The sequence below is a fragment of the Zingiber officinale genome, chromosome 10A, assembly GCF_018446385.1.
Source record: "Zingiber officinale cultivar Zhangliang chromosome 10A, Zo_v1.1, whole genome shotgun sequence".
NCBI lineage: Eukaryota > Viridiplantae > Streptophyta > Magnoliopsida > Zingiberales > Zingiberaceae > Zingiber > Zingiber officinale.
The window spans coordinates 293,891-310,743 of NC_056004.1; the positions used below are offsets into that span (position 1 = coordinate 293,891).

At 39.3% G+C, this 16,853-nt stretch overlaps 1 protein-coding gene across 3 annotated transcripts; it reads left to right on the top strand.

The window, feature by feature from the left end:
- Window positions 1–1,898: 1,898 nt before the first annotated feature.
- LOC122026291 (glutamate synthase 1 [NADH], chloroplastic) lies at window positions 1,899–15,401 on the top strand. Of its 3 annotated transcripts, XM_042584957.1 has the most exons (23): window positions 1,899–2,181; window positions 2,449–3,053; window positions 3,176–3,295; window positions 3,473–3,586; window positions 4,344–4,496; window positions 4,601–4,701; window positions 4,861–4,957; window positions 5,425–5,534; window positions 5,635–5,738; window positions 5,920–6,099; window positions 6,181–6,524; window positions 6,610–6,680; window positions 6,758–7,227; window positions 7,480–8,343; window positions 8,818–8,972; window positions 9,197–9,358; window positions 9,538–11,106; window positions 11,250–11,465; window positions 12,400–12,668; window positions 13,247–13,552; window positions 13,969–14,236; window positions 14,515–14,772; window positions 14,895–15,401. In XM_042584957.1, exons 2-23 carry the CDS (start codon window positions 2,688–2,690, stop codon window positions 15,153–15,155), a joined length of 6,558 nt encoding a protein of 2,185 aa, XP_042440891.1. In that variant the 5' UTR covers window positions 1,899–2,181; window positions 2,449–2,687; the 3' UTR covers window positions 15,156–15,401. The 3 variants fall into 3 exon arrangements, with proteins under 3 accessions (XP_042440891.1, XP_042440893.1, XP_042440892.1); XM_042584959.1 differs by lacking the exons at window positions 1,899–2,181; window positions 2,449–3,053; window positions 3,176–3,295; ... (1 more) ...; window positions 4,344–4,496; window positions 4,601–4,701 and adding an exon at window positions 5,189–5,240 and having other exon boundaries at window positions 4,885–4,957; XM_042584958.1 differs by lacking the exons at window positions 1,899–2,181; window positions 2,449–3,053; window positions 3,176–3,295; ... (2 more) ...; window positions 4,601–4,701; window positions 4,861–4,957 and adding exons at window positions 5,015–5,107; window positions 5,189–5,240.
- The last annotated feature ends 1,452 nt before the right edge of the window (window positions 15,402–16,853 follow it).

Consider the following 16,853-nt stretch of genomic DNA (forward strand, 5'->3'; position numbering starts at 1 on the left):
GATGTCGAAAGATATACTGCTGTGTCTGTTGCTCAGTCGAACGGAATATCCGCTCGGTTGAAAGTCCCCTATCCCAATATCATCCGTCGTTGGGTCGAGCGGGGTGGTTGCTCGCCTAAAGTCCATTGTCTGGTTGATGAATTTACTATTTGGTCGAGCGGGGTAGCCGCTCAACTGATACTTTCACTGTCTAGTTGTTGCACGTGTACCTAGACCGAACGAGATAGCCGCTCGACTGTAGTAGCGTTGTTCGCGTGTGGTTCGCTCGGCCATGATTCTACTCCGCTGATATAGGTATTGATGTAAGACCGAACGGGGTAGCCGCTCGGCCTGCTTCTGCAGACACTTGACGTTCATTCCTGTCTTGAGTATCTTAGCTCAGCTGGTGGCCGAGCTAGTAGTGATGTCGGATCAGACCTTTCATGTCTTGGTCGAGCGAACCATATTCATCTGTCTGTCAATGATAGTGGGGTGTTGATTACCTTGACTTTAACCTCTATTATGATAAAGACCTTTTCGAAGATGAATTTCTTCTTATCACCGCATCAATTAATATAATATACCATGCATTAAAAAGTCACAAACTTTGTAGTCGTTGAAACAGCATCATCTCCGAGATTATTATACTTTAGTCAAATTTCTAATGAGTTGGTGGAGTGACTTATCATTGTCACACTAGAGCAGATTCATTTTGGAGGAGAGGAACTTTGTTTCAAAGGGATTCTTCAATTAAATTAAACATTAGACATGTAATTTACCACACTTGTTTCTTTTCAGGGTTTGTCCGATTCTTAAGGCATAGTTTTAGATATCTTAGTAACATTATTGGATAAAGTTTAACTTATTTTCATCACATGGAATAATTTATATTATTCATCGTATCTACCACTTCAAATTTAATGTTTTACTTAATACATATCCATTTATGGATTCAATATTTTCTCGTTTATCAATCTTCTAAATCTAAATACATGTAAAATATAGAAATAGTACGGCATTAAAATAACCAAAATGGATCACTGTCTTCCAAATTATACTGCTAGATAATAAAATCCATCCATATTAAGCAGATAAAAGCAATGATAATCTCTATATATTTCGATACTTAAAATAAAAATATCAGAGTATTTAATTCAGAAATTTCTAATGATTAACAAAAATGAAAACTAAATAATTTAAATTAAATTTTTTATAAACTTGATTACTCGAAATAAAATTATATTTTACAAAATCTTTAATTTTACATAAGATTAAAGTTTACGATGACATTTTATGAAAATTTTATAATCCAATTTTTACGTCCGAAAAAAAACGAAACGTCCTTTAACATTTTTGACATGAACTAACGTTCATTTGGCGTTTGCCTTTTTCGGTTTGGTTTTAATTAATTCTATTCTATGGGCTGGTGAGTCGATGGGTTTGGTAAAACGCAGGCGCGGTGAGTGGGTGGGCGCAAGCAGAGCATGCGGCGCCTCGATTAATTTAATCGGCGAAGTATTCCGTTACGGAAGTTAAAATAAGGAAACCGACGCCGCGGAGGCCCGGAACCGAGCCCGGACCGCACACGCCCGTTCCACGTGTCTGTACCAAAGAGTCCTCGCTGTCACTCCCGGGCCCAATCTTCCATCATTTTAACCAGGTCAAGGGAAGCTTTCCACAGTGCGCCGATAAGAAGGAACAGATTAATTTTTTTTCTTTTTCTTTTATAATAATTAAATATAAAAGCGAAATGGATAAAAAATAATCTACTTGTAAAATAAACCGAGTGGAATAAATAAAATGAAAATGGAAACTATTATAATAATAATAATAATAAAGGGAATATTAGAGGGGTAAATGGGGGTTCGGGACGATGCGGAGAACCCGACGCCTTCAGTATAAATAAACCCGAGGAGGCGAGGTGAGAGTGCAGAGAGGTAGAGACTCGAGAGGGGGGAGGAGATCGGATTGGTGGTCTGGCGGCGCTGTTCCTCTCTGTTGCTTTGTTCCTTCGCTCTTTTACGATCAAGGTGGAGCGGTCGCCCCGGCAGTGTCTGCGAGGGTGGCAGATCCGAAGGGGAGAGGAAGAGGAGTTGGTCGCGTGGCTTCTTTCCTGCGGAGCTCGTTGGGTAGGTGGGAGAGGAGGAGTCCTCTGGGGTTGGTGGCGAGGAGAGATCTATCGACCCACCTAATCATTTAGAGGTAAAGAAAAAACATAGATTTTTATTTAAAAATCGCATTATCTCTGTGAGATTTATGTGATGTCCATTTCTCTGTTTTTTTTTGTCTGTCTTGGAACACTTTGGTCCGCTTGTTGATGTTCGGGAAGCATAGATTCCTTTGTTTTTTTATTGCTCTCGTAGTTTTTGGAGTTGTAGATTCTGTGTTTGCAGATCTATCTGGCGCTGTTCTATGGTATCTATTTATGTTTTATCGAGGTTTATTTTTCTTATTCCTTGTGCTGTGCAGGGAAATCCATCGTCTAGGAAAGACGATCCGTAACAAAGCGTTGTCCTTGAATCCGTTCTTTCTTCGTTTACAACTTAATCGATCTGATACTTCCTGAAGATAAATCGATTTCCTTTTTGCTGAATACGGTTGAAGCTGCAAGGCTTGCACAGATACAGTCCTTCATTGTAATCTTCTGAAGAAGGAAAAAAAATCATTTTTGCGTTAATCCTCTGTTTATAAGCTAGAGGACGTCGGCCATGGCTGCAGTTCCGGGCTCAGCCTTTAATCTCCGAAGTGAATTGTTGGCGCTCTCGTCTATTGTCAACCATAAGTACAACGCCTATGGCGGTGCCGGAGCTGCACGATTTTCAGGCCTTAGACGCTCTCAAAGGCTGTCCTTGCAGAGCCAGTTTGTTGGAGCAAAGCTCCGAGCTTGTGAGCGCGTTCAGCTTTGGAGGAGCGATGGTCCAGGACGTTCACCTAAGCTAAGACTCGTTGCTCCATCCATGTCTATGTCTCAGGTGCCAGAGAAGCCTCTTGGTCTCTACGATCCATCGTTCGATAAAGATTCTTGCGGTGTTGGTTTCATTGCTGAGCTATCTGGAGACTACAACAGGAAAACAGTGTGTTTCGATCCATGCCAATTCTATATTCTATCAAAATCATCTGATAGGAGAATAACCATCTCTTGCAGTGCACATTTATCTGATTTGGCCTCTTTTTTTTTGTTTGATAAACTTTGCAGGTTGTGGATTCTCTGGAGATGCTTGTTCGAATGGCCCATCGTGGTGCCTGTGGCTGCGAAACTAACACTGGTGATGGAGCTGGCATACTAGTGGCATTACCTCATTGCTTTTTCACTGAGGCATGTGTGGACTTTTTTGCCATGATGTTTCCTGTTAAAATTTGTTGTTTGATTTGTAGCCTTTGATTAATTACGCTTGCTTGGTACTTTAGCTCAATCCATGACAATGTTGAACATATGCAATGTTAATTCCTTTTTTGTATGCCTTCGCTCTGATTCTGTTCTATGTTTTTTCAGGTCATGAAGGACGTTGGCATTCAACTTCCAACTCCTGGTCAGTATGCAGTTGGTATGTTTTTCTTGCCACAGGATGATAGTCGCAGGGAAGAAAGCAAAGTTGTTTTCACTAAGGTACCAATTGAGAATGGCTCACTTACAAGAACTACTAACACTTACACAGAAAATTCTGCAATTCATGGAATTATAAGAACTTTGGACAATGGAATCTATCAGTCATATTGAATCTTTTCTGTTCATCTTCCAGCCGTGTTTATCTCAGTTATTTGGGCCAGCCACATGGATCTCATTGCTTCCCTCCACTGAGCAATATGCAAGGCCGTAGCACTAGTAATATTCAAAATTAAATTATTTTTTTACATTAATTAGGATTTTTGGCCTCTCTTTACTCCTTGCATCTTCTATTTCTTGTTAGTTCAACTCTACCAACTATAGTCACCATCAATAGATTTAATAGTTAGATGAGTCAAATTGATAGGATTGAAGGTGTATTAGGTAGAATGAAAACCAAAGGCAGATTTAGTTTACTTAATAAAAAGCGATTTAAGGTTTTGATCTTACTAGTGGTATGACCTTATATAGAACTAATGGCTTGTATTACTAGTGATATCGCCTTAATACTAGTAATAAAATCAATATAGCGGATTCCAAATAGCTGAAACTAATGGCTTGATAACAACAATGTCTTCTATTGGATGCTAGGGTTAATTTTATTGTGTGTGGATATCTGATAGCCACCTAGAATATAATTTTCCCCCCTTTCTTTCTTTTATTTCATATTTGATTAATTTTGCTTCTTTACAATTCACATCTGTATTTTCAAAAATGATTTATACATGAAAAATGTCCTCATAATTGATCTTGCTTGCAGGTTGCAGAATCTTTGGGACATGTCGTGCTTGGCTGGCGCTCAGTACCGACCAATAATCAAGATCTTGGTGAATCTGCTCGTCAAACTGAGCCAATTGTTGAACAAGTCTTTCTCACTCCAAGTCCACGGTCCAGTGCTGATCTTGAGCAACAGGTTTGTCTCTAGCTTTGTATCCATTTTAATGCAGGCCCATTTGATAGTAAGTCTCTCATTACTTGTTATCATAAGTTTTGACTTTGATATCTGAATAAATCTAGATGTATATATTACGGAGGATTTCAATGGTAGCTATCCGCGCTGCTCTCAATCTGCAACATGGTGGAGCTAAGGACTTCTATATATGCTCCCTTTCCTCAAGGTTAGTTTTAACTTCTACATATTCCCAATCTCTGTTTCAAGTAATTTTGTTCTCTTCAATGTATGAAACAATTAATCATGTCAAATGTACAATATAAACTTTCTAATGAATTGATTTGTTTATGGGCAGAAGCATCTCTTAATTATCTGGTTTTGGCAGGACTGTTGTCTATAAAGGTCAGTTGAAGCCTGCTCAACTAAGGGACTACTATTATGCAGATCTTGGAGATGAAAGGTTTACAAGTTACATGGCCCTGGTAAATACAACCCTATCTGATTTCCTTCTTTACGTATGAACTCTGATTACAGCAGACTGCAAAGGAAGACTGGTAGCGGAACCCTCTTAAGGTTAAATAAGGTTTTGAGGCATTACACTCTGAATTGTATCTTGCACTCTTCTATATTTGGTACTGCTTAAATTTGAATACTGAATAACTTGCGGGTTGGTGAGATCTATATGGTCGATAACTTAGTAAACCATGTTGCAGAATCATGATGCACTGCTACCCATGGTCATTGGCATGAGAGTTCAATTTGAAGGTGAAATGAATTGTTAGTGAACGTAGCTTAGGTTCCCGTGTTATGTTGAATTGACTATGACAATATACAAAACTCATAGTGCTTTTGAGTACAGATAGAAGCTATATGACATTCTTAGCAGAGATCCCAAGTACAAATTTAGATAGCCTTAATTCAGATCCCTGAGAAATATGTTAATGTGCAGGTTCACTCTCGATTCTCTACAAACACTTTTCCCAGTTGGGATCGTGCACAACCTATGCGAATCGTGGGACACAATGGAGAAATCAACACATTGCGAGGCAATGTGAATTGGTATGTTTTGAAGCTAAGTGTCGTGTTTTGAATTTTAGCATGTGCTAGTTGGAATGCCAATAGATTAGCTTGACACTTCATGTTATTGTTTTTTGTAAAGGATGAAGGCACGCGAAGGATTGTTGAAGTGCAAGGAACTAGGCTTGTCAAAGAATGAAATGAAGAAACTTTTGCCAATTGTTGATGCTAGCTCATCTGATTCTGGTAGGATTTATCATTTGGTAGAACTTATTATTTGATCTGCTTGCTTGTTGTGTAGTTAAAATGATCCAATTTTGTGTGAGCATAACTATCAATTGACATCCCCCCATCACCCAACACACATACAAAATTTGTGTGCATATTTCTATGTCTGGAAGTTTGATCTGAATTCATTTTATATCAGGGGCATTTGATGGTGTCCTTGAGCTTTTGGTTCGTGCCGGTAGAAGTCTTCCTGAAGCTGTTATGATGATGATACCTGAGGCATGGCAGAATGATAAGAACATGGATCCTGATAGAAAAGCTCTCTATGAATATTTCTCAGCTCTCATGGAGCCCTGGGATGGACCTGCTCTCATATCTTGTGAGATTCTATGGCAATTCTTACTGAAACTGTTCTAGCCGAATTTTGATTCTGAAGATGCATGCTACTTTTTTCTTGCAGTTACAGATGGTCGTTATCTTGGAGCAACATTGGATCGTAATGGTCTGAGACCTGGACGTTTTTACATAACTCATAGTGGTCGTGTTATCATGGCTAGTGAAGTAGGTGTCGTAGACATTCCTCCAGCTGAAGTAGCAAGGAAAGGAAGGCTTAACCCCGGGATGATGTTGCTAGTGGATTTTGAAAATCATAGTGTTGTCGATGATGAGGCACTTAAGAAGCAATACTCACAAGCTAGACCATATGGAGAATGGCTTGGGAGACAGAAGATTTGCCTTGAAGACATTGTTAATTCTATCCCTAAAAGTGAAAGAATTCCTCCAAGCATCTATGGAACTGCACAAGTAAGTTTATATGTTATTGGAGGAAGGCTACATTTGTGTTGGCTATGCATACAAGAGATTGATGTTTGGTTGCTAATTGTTTTAGTCTCAAACTCTTGATGAGGACATGGATAACATGGGACTTCGTGGTCTTCTGACACCCCTCAAAGCCTTTGGGTAACTTACATCTGGCAAAGCAGCTCTCTTCTGTTTTTGTCTATTTTCACTGAAAATTTCTCTCCCTATTCTTCCAGCTATACTGTTGAAGCATTGGAAATGCTGCTGCTGCCAATGGCAAAAGATGCTACTGAAGCATTAGGTTCCATGGGAAATGATGCTCCCTTGGCTGTGATGTCAAATAGAGAGAAACTTAGCTTTGAATACTTCAAGCAGATGTTTGCACAAGTTACAAATCCTCCAATTGATCCGATTCGAGAGAAAATAGTTACATCCATGGAGTGTATGATTGGCCCTGAAGGGGATCTTACAGAAACCACTGAAGAGCAGTGCCATCGTCTGTCATTGAAGGGGCCTCTTCTATCCATTAATGAAATGGAAGCTATGAAAAAGATGAACTACAGAGGTTGGCGCAGCAAAGTACTAGACATCACATATGCAAAACAGCAAGGCCGAAAGGGTTTGGAGGAAACCTTGGATAGGATTTGTTTGGAAGCTCGTTCTGCTATCCATCAGGGTTATACAACTCTTGTGTTGTCTGACAGAGGTGAGAATTGCAGAAACTTAGGGTGCTTGTATTTTTCAACTGTTCAAGTCATGTTAGCATGATTTCTCTGGGTTGTCCTTTTAATGATCTTGTTCATTTATGATACCTATTGTGTGCTGTTTGGTATTTTAATATTTTGACATATGTAACTTATTCATTTGTTTCATTTTTTTATGTTACTAATATCTTTCTGATTTGACATTTTATCTTAAGAAATTGTAAAAAGTGTCTGAATGCAAGATTATGATGTAGGTGTTTCTTCTGACCGTGTTGCTGTAAGCTCCCTCCTGGCGGTTGGTGCTGTCCATCAACATCTAGTCTCTACACTTGAGAGGACACAGGTAGGATTGCTGATTGAATCTGCTGAGCCCCGTGAAGTGCATCATTTCTGTACTCTTGTTGGGTTTGGAGCAGATGCTATCTGCCCATATTTGGCCATAGAAGCAATTTGGCGGTTGCAAATTGATGGCAAAATCCCTCCTAAAGAAGACGGAGAATTCCATTCAAGGGAGGATCTTGTTAAGAAATACTTTAAAGCAAGCAACTATGGAATGATGAAGGTTCTTGCCAAAATGGGGATATCCACCCTAGCATCTTACAAGGGTGCACAGATTTTTGAAGGTCTAGGACTTTCTTCTGAGGTTATACAGAAATGCTTCAAAGGAACACCAAGTAGAGTTGAAGGTGCAACATTTGAAATGCTTGCTGGAGATGCACTCCGTCTTCATGAGTTGGCATTTCCAACCAGGTCATTACCACTCTGTAGTGCTGACGCATTACCTAATCCTGGGGATTACCATTGGAGAAAAGGAGGTGAAATTCACCTTAATGATCCCCTTGCAATAGCTAAGTTGCAAGAGGCAGCCAGAGCTAACAGTGTTGCAGCATACAAAGAATACTCCAGGCGTATACAGGAGCTGAATAGGGCTTGCAACCTTCGTGGAATACTGAAGTTTAAAGATGACACTGAGAAGATTCCTTTGGACGAGGTTGAACCTGCTAGTGAGATTGTCAAACGCTTTTGCACTGGAGCTATGAGTTATGGTTCAATATCATTGGAAGCACATACTACCCTTGCAATTGCAATGAATAGAATTGGAGGCAAATCTAATACTGGTATGACCTTATTACCACCTAAGATCCTGTGTCTAATTTATTAGCAGATTACTAGCATCAACTGTTTTAAGTATACACTAACTGGAACTTGTAGCTTTTGTTAATCCTGCGGTTTGATAAATCATTTTATTCTGACAAAGGACATTAAGTGTTCATCATTCATGAAATGTTTCTTTGTGATGTGTTACAGTTTTTTTCGTATATTTTGCTGCTAGTTGTTGAACAGATAAAAGCTGTTTAACCTTTTTAGTCAGCTTAGATCCTTTTGAACTTGAAGTATGCATGGACATGTATGGCCTTGTGCTTCTTTTTATATATTGCTAACAGCACTTGAAAATTTTTCCATGACTACTGTCTGCTTGCTTTATGGATCTTATGCTCTTTTTTGCTAATGATTGGGCAACATTTGGAGCTGAGAGATGGATGGTTTATTATTTATATTGCTCTACCAGAATATATTTTGCTCTTTTGAAGGTGAGGGAGGCGAGCAACCTTCTCGTATGGAGCCTCTGCAGGATGGTTCGAGGAATCCAAAGAGGAGTGCTATTAAACAAGTTGCAAGTGGTAGGTTTGGAGTAACAAGCTACTACCTGAGTGAAGCTGATGAACTCCAGATAAAGATGGCTCAGGTAATAACAACAATCTTAGTGTGCTAGCCAATAGTTTTTCACTGCCCGATACTTAAACAATGGAAATGCTCTACCTCCTTTCCACCTATTGGAACGTAAGTTCCTACTGTTTATGAATCTCTGTTCATGGACAGATGGATGCTGAACCACAGAGCACTAATTTTTCTAATGTTTATTTTTCTTATCATTACCTTTTGTTTTTATGACTTTCTCTTGCTGTGTAGGGAGCCAAGCCAGGCGAGGGAGGTGAACTTCCAGGCCATAAAGTTATTGGTGATATTGCTGTCACAAGAAATTCCACTGCTGGTGTTGGTCTTATTAGTCCTCCACCACACCATGATATATACTCGATTGAAGATCTTGCGCAGCTTATTTTCGACCTTAAGGTATTTAATCTACATTATTGGTCCCTTTTCTAGTTCCTTTCAATGAGAACCTATTGTTATTAAAAAAAAATAACAAAAGAAGCATTGTAAGTGTACTTTGAATCTTTGTTCACTAGCATGAAGAGTTTCCTATTTATACATCTCCGACAAGTTGTAAAAATTCCTCTTTTTTTTTGTAGAACTCAAATCCTGGCGCTAGAATCAGTGTTAAGCTAGTCTCCGAGGCTGGTGTTGGTGTAGTTGCCAGTGGTGTAGTAAAAGGACATGCAGACCATGTTTTGATATCTGGGCATGATGGAGGCACAGGAGCTTCTCGTTGGACTGGCATAAAAAATGCTGGTCTTCCCTGGGAGCTTGGATTGGCTGAGACACACCAAACTCTAGTGGCAAATAACCTGCGTGGGCGAACAGTTTTGCAAACAGATGGGCAGTTAAAGACGGGAAGAGATGTTGCAATCGCAGCACTACTTGGTGCAGAAGAGTTTGGTTTTAGCACTGCACCTCTGATAACTCTTGGCTGCATCATGATGCGGAAGTGTCACAAAAATACTTGCCCTGTCGGAATTGCCACACAAGATCCTGTTCTTCGTGAAAAATTTGCTGGGGAACCTGAACATGTTATAAATTTTTTCTTTATGTTGGCAGAGGAAGTCCGTGAAATAATGTCTCAATTGGGCTTTCAGACCATGACTGAGATGGTTGGTCGTGCCGACATGCTTGAGATTGATACAGAAGTGGCTAGCAGCAATGAGAAATTGAGAAATATCGATCTTTCATTGCTTCTTAGGCCTGCATCTGATATTCGGCCTGGAGCGGCTCAATATTGCATTCAGAAGCAAGATCATGGACTGGACATGGTATTAGATCAGAAGCTTATCTCTTCATCAAAAGCTGCTCTTGAAAAAGGCTTGCCTGTTTATATTGAGACAGCAGTTTGCAATTTAAACCGTGCTGTTGGTACCATGCTTAGCCATGAGGTCTCTAAACTTTATAAATTGAAAGGGTTGCCTACAGATTCAGTCCATATTAAGCTATTTGGAAGTGCTGGTCAGAGTCTGGGAGCTTTTCTCTGCGCTGGAATTACACTTGAGCTTGAAGGTGACAGCAATGACTATGTTGGGAAAGGATTATCTGGTGGCAAAATTGTAGTTTATCCACCAAGAGAAAGCCAATTTGATCCAAAAGAAAATATTGTCATTGGTAATGTTGCATTATATGGTGCCACAAATGGGGAGGCCTATTTCAATGGAATGGCTGCTGAGAGATTTTGTGTCCGTAACTCAGGTGCTAGAGCAGTTGTTGAAGGTGTTGGTGATCATGGTTGTGAGTATATGACTGGTGGTACTGTTGTTATTCTTGGGACAACTGGGAGAAACTTTGCTGCTGGCATGAGTGGTGGAGTTGCTTATGTTTTTGATGTGGATGGGATGTTTCAGACACGATGCAATCCTGAGTTGGTTGATCTTGAAAAGGTTGAGGATGAAGAAGACATCACAACATTGAGAATGATGATTCAACAACACCAACGCCATACAAGCAGCGTTCTGGCAAGGGAAATCCTTTCTGATTTCGAATCTCTACTGCCCAAATTTGTGAAAGTCTTTCCAAGGGATTATAGGAGGGTTCTTCAGAAAATAAAAGAAGAACAAAATCTCAAAGAATCTGAAGAGCAAGAAGAAAAAGAACTGATGGAGAAGGATGCATTTGAAGAACTCAAGAAACTGGCTGCAGCATCTTTGATTGCAAAGGTAAATGTGAAGTACTTTTTGTCTTTGATCTGGTTACCTTGTGTGCATTATTTATTCTGATATTCAAGTTTGATGGCATTTTCTCTGATTGGAATTGAATCATAGTTCCATAACAAAGAAGAGTAATTCATTGAATTTTGCAGGAAGAGGATTTGGCTGCAGCAAAAAGGCCAACACAGGTAGACAATGCTGTCAAGCATCGAGGTTTTATTGCTTATGAGCGACAAGGTATTCCATATAGGGATCCTAATGATCGAATCAAAGATTGGAAAGAAGTTGCTAATGAGTTGAAGCCTGGGCCACTGATGAAAACACAGTCCGCTCGCTGCATGGACTGTGGGACTCCTTTTTGTCATCAGGTGATATTACTTATCTTTACCAGAAGATTGACTTGATTATTTACAACTGTGTTTTTCCAATTTTTATGTTCTAAATAGTGATGATCCATTTTGTTGTCATATTTCAATTTTAATGATGTAAGTACTCGAGAATCTTGAAGTTATGGCTTGGATGATCTTGCAAAATTTGGTGGGGAAAAAAATGCTAACAGTTGACATGCTGATACATTTCAGTTTATCGTGTTCTGCTTATTCCTTTCATTTGACAGTTTATAATTAACAGGCTATGTACTTTATGGTATAAACAGTTGCTATTCCAAAGGCTATTAATATATTTTGGAAACTCTACCTTGGTCAGTGTTCATTTATTGGCTCCTAGACAAATCTATTATTTGTACAAGAGAACATTGATCAAGTGTTTAAAGCCACGTGCATGAAGGTGTACTTGAGTCTAAAGCATAAAGTGCATAAAATGAGAGTCATTTTGATCCTATATAGATGAGAACCCAATATTAATCCTAGTGAGCATGCAGAGAACAATTTTCTGGATGTCACATGATGTGACACTTGTATTTCTCTTCTCAGTCAAAAAATTTGTTTTCTTCCTCTTTTATTATACAAGTTTTTCTGATCGAGTGTATTAGTTTTACTTTTAAATGCTCAAAAGGCATTAACTAGAACAGCCATTTTGATACTGCACTTGATAACCTAAGAGTTGCCTGGTCAGACCAGAACACTCATTTAGATCCTTCATTCTTTTGGTACTTTTGGGTTCAACACGAACTCAGCTGTCTTTCCTGGATGTTTGCATGTCATATTCTGTTATTACATCCTTTTTTAACACTGCTAAAGTATGATTAGTCCATTTATACCTTACCTTGGAAATGTTCAATCATCTATGACTTGGCATAGCAATTTTATTCGTTTTACTAAATTATTTTTGCTTTTATTGCAGGAAAACTCTGGGTGCCCACTTGGAAACAAAATACCTGAATTTAATGAACTGGTTCATCAAAATAGGTGGCGTGAAGCATTGGATCGACTTCTCGAGACAAATAACTTTCCAGAATTTACTGGCCGAGTCTGCCCTGCTCCTTGTGAAGGGTCATGTGTTCTTGGCATCATTGAGAACCCAGTTTCTATTAAAAGTATAGAGTGTGCAATCATAGACAAAGCATTTGAAGAAGGATGGATGGTCCCTCGTCCTCCACAAAAAAGAACGGGGTAAACAACTTTTCTGAACAATCTATTCATTTAATTATAGATTTTGTGACAACCTAGCTAGTGGTTCAGTCGAGGCCAAAGAATTTGTGTTCCTTGGTTGAGTTTTTTGCATTTATATGTCAAAATCTATCAGTTAGGGTGTCTATTTCCAGTTGCCTGATGAGTAGGGATTGTAGTTTTTTTTACTACCATCTACTTGATACTTTATGACTAATATCTGTGACTTCGACAGGTTAAATTATAAACAATCATGTTCTGAAATGGATATCAATGTCATCTTATAATGTCCTTGCATGTAATAGTTCTGATTCTAAATTGTGACTCTGATCTCAAGTTAGTACGCTCACTACTATTATATCTTTCCTTGTTTCATGGGTTTTGTTAACACAAAAGAGAAATGTGGCTGTGGCCTCAAATTATTACGCTAACAATTGGTTTTTGTAATCTTTGCTTTGTGTGACTAATTATATTTTGTGCTGATGAAATCGTAACTTATTAATGAGAAATAATAGACTACCTGACTTATATAGTGAATATAGATACTTGAGGTATTGATAACTTTTGTATAACCAATGCAGAAAGAGAGTTGCCATTGTTGGTAGCGGTCCAGCTGGACTTGCTGCTGCTGATCAGCTAAATAAAATGGGTCATTTGGTCACTGTTTATGAGCGTGCTGACCGAATTGGAGGACTTATGATGTATGGTGTTCCAAACATGAAGGCTGACAAGGTTGAGATAGTTCAACGCCGTGTGGACCTAATGACCAAGGAAGGTGTTAATTTTGTGGTAAATGCTAATGTTGGAACAGACCATAAGTTCTCCCTTGACCATCTCCATTCTCAGAATAATGCAATAGTCTTGGCTACTGGAGCTACTAAGCCAAGGTAAATTGCTCTTTGAATTCTGTTTCATTATTATCTTTTAACTCGTGTTACTATTTTTAACAAATACATGATCCTTATTGACAATTTTTTGAAAAACTGGCTTATTGTTTAGAAAGCTTTTTTCTCCATGTAATAATGAAACTGTGATTGAATTGATAAGGTGGACGTGTTTTGAGATAGCATCATAAACTAGGCACTATGCCAGGACAAACTATGCTATGCATTTTGGTCATCTATTGATAGATATTGATGCTCTTTTCCTTGGTAATGAAGTAATAAATTTTGGTAGGGTTGATGAAACCTAGTCCAAATTAAGCTGGTTAAGATTTCTATCAAATGTTCTGGTCTTTGTTTTGTAGTTGCTATTTTTTAAAAGTTGTTCACTTAATCATATTCCTTTGGAATTTCTTGTATAGGGATCTTCCTGTTCCTGGACGAGAACTCTCTGGAGTTCATTTTGCAATGGAATTTCTCCATGCTAACACTAAAAGCCTGCTCGATAGCAATCTACAGGATGGTAAGTATTTGTCGGCTCAAGGGAAGAAAGTGATTGTGATTGGTGGAGGAGATACAGGAACGGATTGTATTGCAACATCCATTCGACATGGCTGTACAAACATTGTGAACCTAGAACTTCTACCTGAGCCACCTCAGAAAAGAGCACCAGGAAATCCATGGCCACAGGTTCATCTCTTTCCTTCCATCCCATTATTTTTTTCCGCAATTACGAGGATAGACATTGAAGAAACATAATATTGTGCTAATCGAATATTGTTGGTCACGCAGTATTTATAATTGTCTTTCAACTTAGAAATCCACATAGACACTAAAACATCGAGCTTTATTTGGAAACACCTTTTGTGTAATAATTTCAGTATTTGAACTTACTATCTGTTGCCAATTCCTATTTTTAGTTTTCCAAATATCACCCACCACAATTTACTAATTATTTTTCCTTTCAGTGGCCTCGTATTTTCCGCGTAGATTATGGCCATCAAGAAGCAACGTCCAAGTTTGGAAAAGACCCACGGACATACGAAGTACTGACCAAGCGATTTGTGGGAGATGAAAATGGAGTAGTGAAGGGCCTTGAGTTGGTCCGTGTCCGTTGGGGAAAGGATAGCAGTGGGAAATTCCAGTTCGAGGAAATCAAGGGCTCCGAGGAGACTATAGAAGCTGATCTGGTTCTCTTAGCTATGGGTTTTCTTGGTCCAGAATCGGTGAGTTTTTATTACTACACAATATCTTCAACACGAATCATCCGTTTCATCAAGTTATTCATCATTTAGTGATCTCCATTTCTTGATCACTGACTTGTGCTGTCATCATCCTGACCTCACAGACGATTGCTGATCGATTGGGTCTAGAGCGAGACAACAGATCCAACTTCAAGGCGCAGTATGGTCATTTTGCAACCAGCGTAGATGGAGTTTTTGCAGCTGGGGACTGCCGGCGAGGCCAGTCACTGGTGGTTTGGGCCATCAATGAGGGCCGGCAAGCTGCTGCACAGGTGGACAAATATCTAATGAAAGATGTGGGCACTAGTAGTGATGACAGCCTTTTTGTTTCCAGTGAGGATTTAGTCCAGAAAGTAACTGTTTAAGAATTAAAGGAATTCTCAGTACTTGTTAGGTTTAGGCGGGTGGCGTCATAAAATGTTTTTGTTCGTGTTTTTGTTTTTGTTTGTGTTTAGTGTTGGTGGTTCCGTCGATAGGTTGTATTGGATGTGCTGGAAGCAGCCAGTTCTATATAATAAGAAGAAAAAGTGTTGTTGGCAACACAAGGGCTGTGAAATTACAGTTGCTCTTCTACAATTTTAGTTAATATTACACAATCTATATTTCGTCCATACTATGGATAATACTGGAAGATGAAACAAGAATTCATGGACCCTTTCCTTCGTTTTTTTGAAAACTGCTCTTCATTTTTGTGGTATTATCATCTCTGTGAATTCTTTTGAAAGGAAATCTTGTAGCTACAATACTAAAGTTGTTGTAATATGACTTTGTAATTTGATCCTGTCTGAAAATATAAGAGATACTAGTTTGGTGATTTCGATATTGACAATGAGGGGAAGAAGACCTGATGATGTGGACGAACCTAGAGCTAGAAGTTTATAGACCTACGGACACCATATATAGTGTCCATGGGAACATTAGAGTGAGAATCAGGGAGGGATTTCCGGCGCAGACACTCCGACACACAAGTCAGAATAGTAGTCGAGCAAAACTGGAGAAGAAAATGAACAGTAGAATAATAAATGTGAATGCGTATGCGTGAGTCTACATATGTAAGTGCACCTGGACAATAGAAAGGATCCCTTTTATACGGTTTCTCATAATGTCCGTAATAATGAGGTGACAGAGAATGTTTAGTGTCAGAATATGTCGAGTTTCATTGCGTGTATACGTCAGAATAAGGGAATATTCTATAATGAGTAGTTGTTATTCTCTGACAAATTGTTACAATTACCTGACAATGTTATCTTTTAGAGGAGATCTGACAGGCTCTGGGACCGGACGAATGTAACTGGGAGCCACGTCTAGGAGAGATGAGGAACTAAATTTGGATGTCTGGCTGACTCTAGTGTTAAGCGGATGTATGATAAGAGACTTGTACAGGAGAAGTAGGAAGATGAGCCCCGTATGTCCGTCCGACTATAGGGATCGACCAGTTGTATACTAAAAGACTTGTATATGAGAAGTGGGGAGCAGAGCCCCGTATGTCCGGCTGGCTCTAGGGCCGACCGGCTGTATGCTGAGAGACTTACATAGGAGAAGTGGGAAGCTGAGCCTCATATGTCCGGCTAGCTCTAGGGTCGGACGGTGGTATGCTGAGAGACTTGCACAGGAGAGGTGGGGAGCTAAGCTCTGTATATCCAACCGATTATAGCGCTGGATGACTGTATGCTGAGAGACTTGCACAAGAGAGGTGGGGAGCTAAACCCCGTATGTACGGCCGGCTATAAGGCCCAACCGACAATATGCTAGGAGCCCTGCTTCTGAGAGGTGTTAACTTTGACTACCATCTCACCTTGACTTTGACTGTCACATCCTCTTGACTATTACCCTTGGGGTCATTCACAACATGTCGTATCACAAGCCTGTAGGATTGAAGTGCACGTGAAAGGAGGAGATGAATCACATGATTTTTTAAAGACTTTCTTTTTTGAAAATAGTACCCAACGGAAAAAGATAAAAACAAAAACGAAAAAGAACGAATACAATAACTCAAGGAGTTACTTGGTTCGTTATCTTCGGTGACTCCTACTCCAAGATCTAGGCCCTGTGAACTTATCGAT

Bases quoted from the DNA above. Each gene is read 5' to 3' on its own strand.
- LOC122026291 (XM_042584957.1), top strand. From the start codon at position 2,688: ATGGCTGCAGTTCCGGGCTCAGCCTTTAATCTCCGAAGTGAATTGTTG. The intron at 4,702-4,860 runs GTTAGTTTTAAC...TGGTTTTGGCAG, and splicing joins ATATGCTCCCTTTCCTCAAG to GACTGTTGTCTATAAAGGTC. The intron at 6,100-6,180 runs GTGAGATTCTAT...TTTTTCTTGCAG, and splicing joins TGGACCTGCTCTCATATCTT to TTACAGATGGTCGTTATCTT.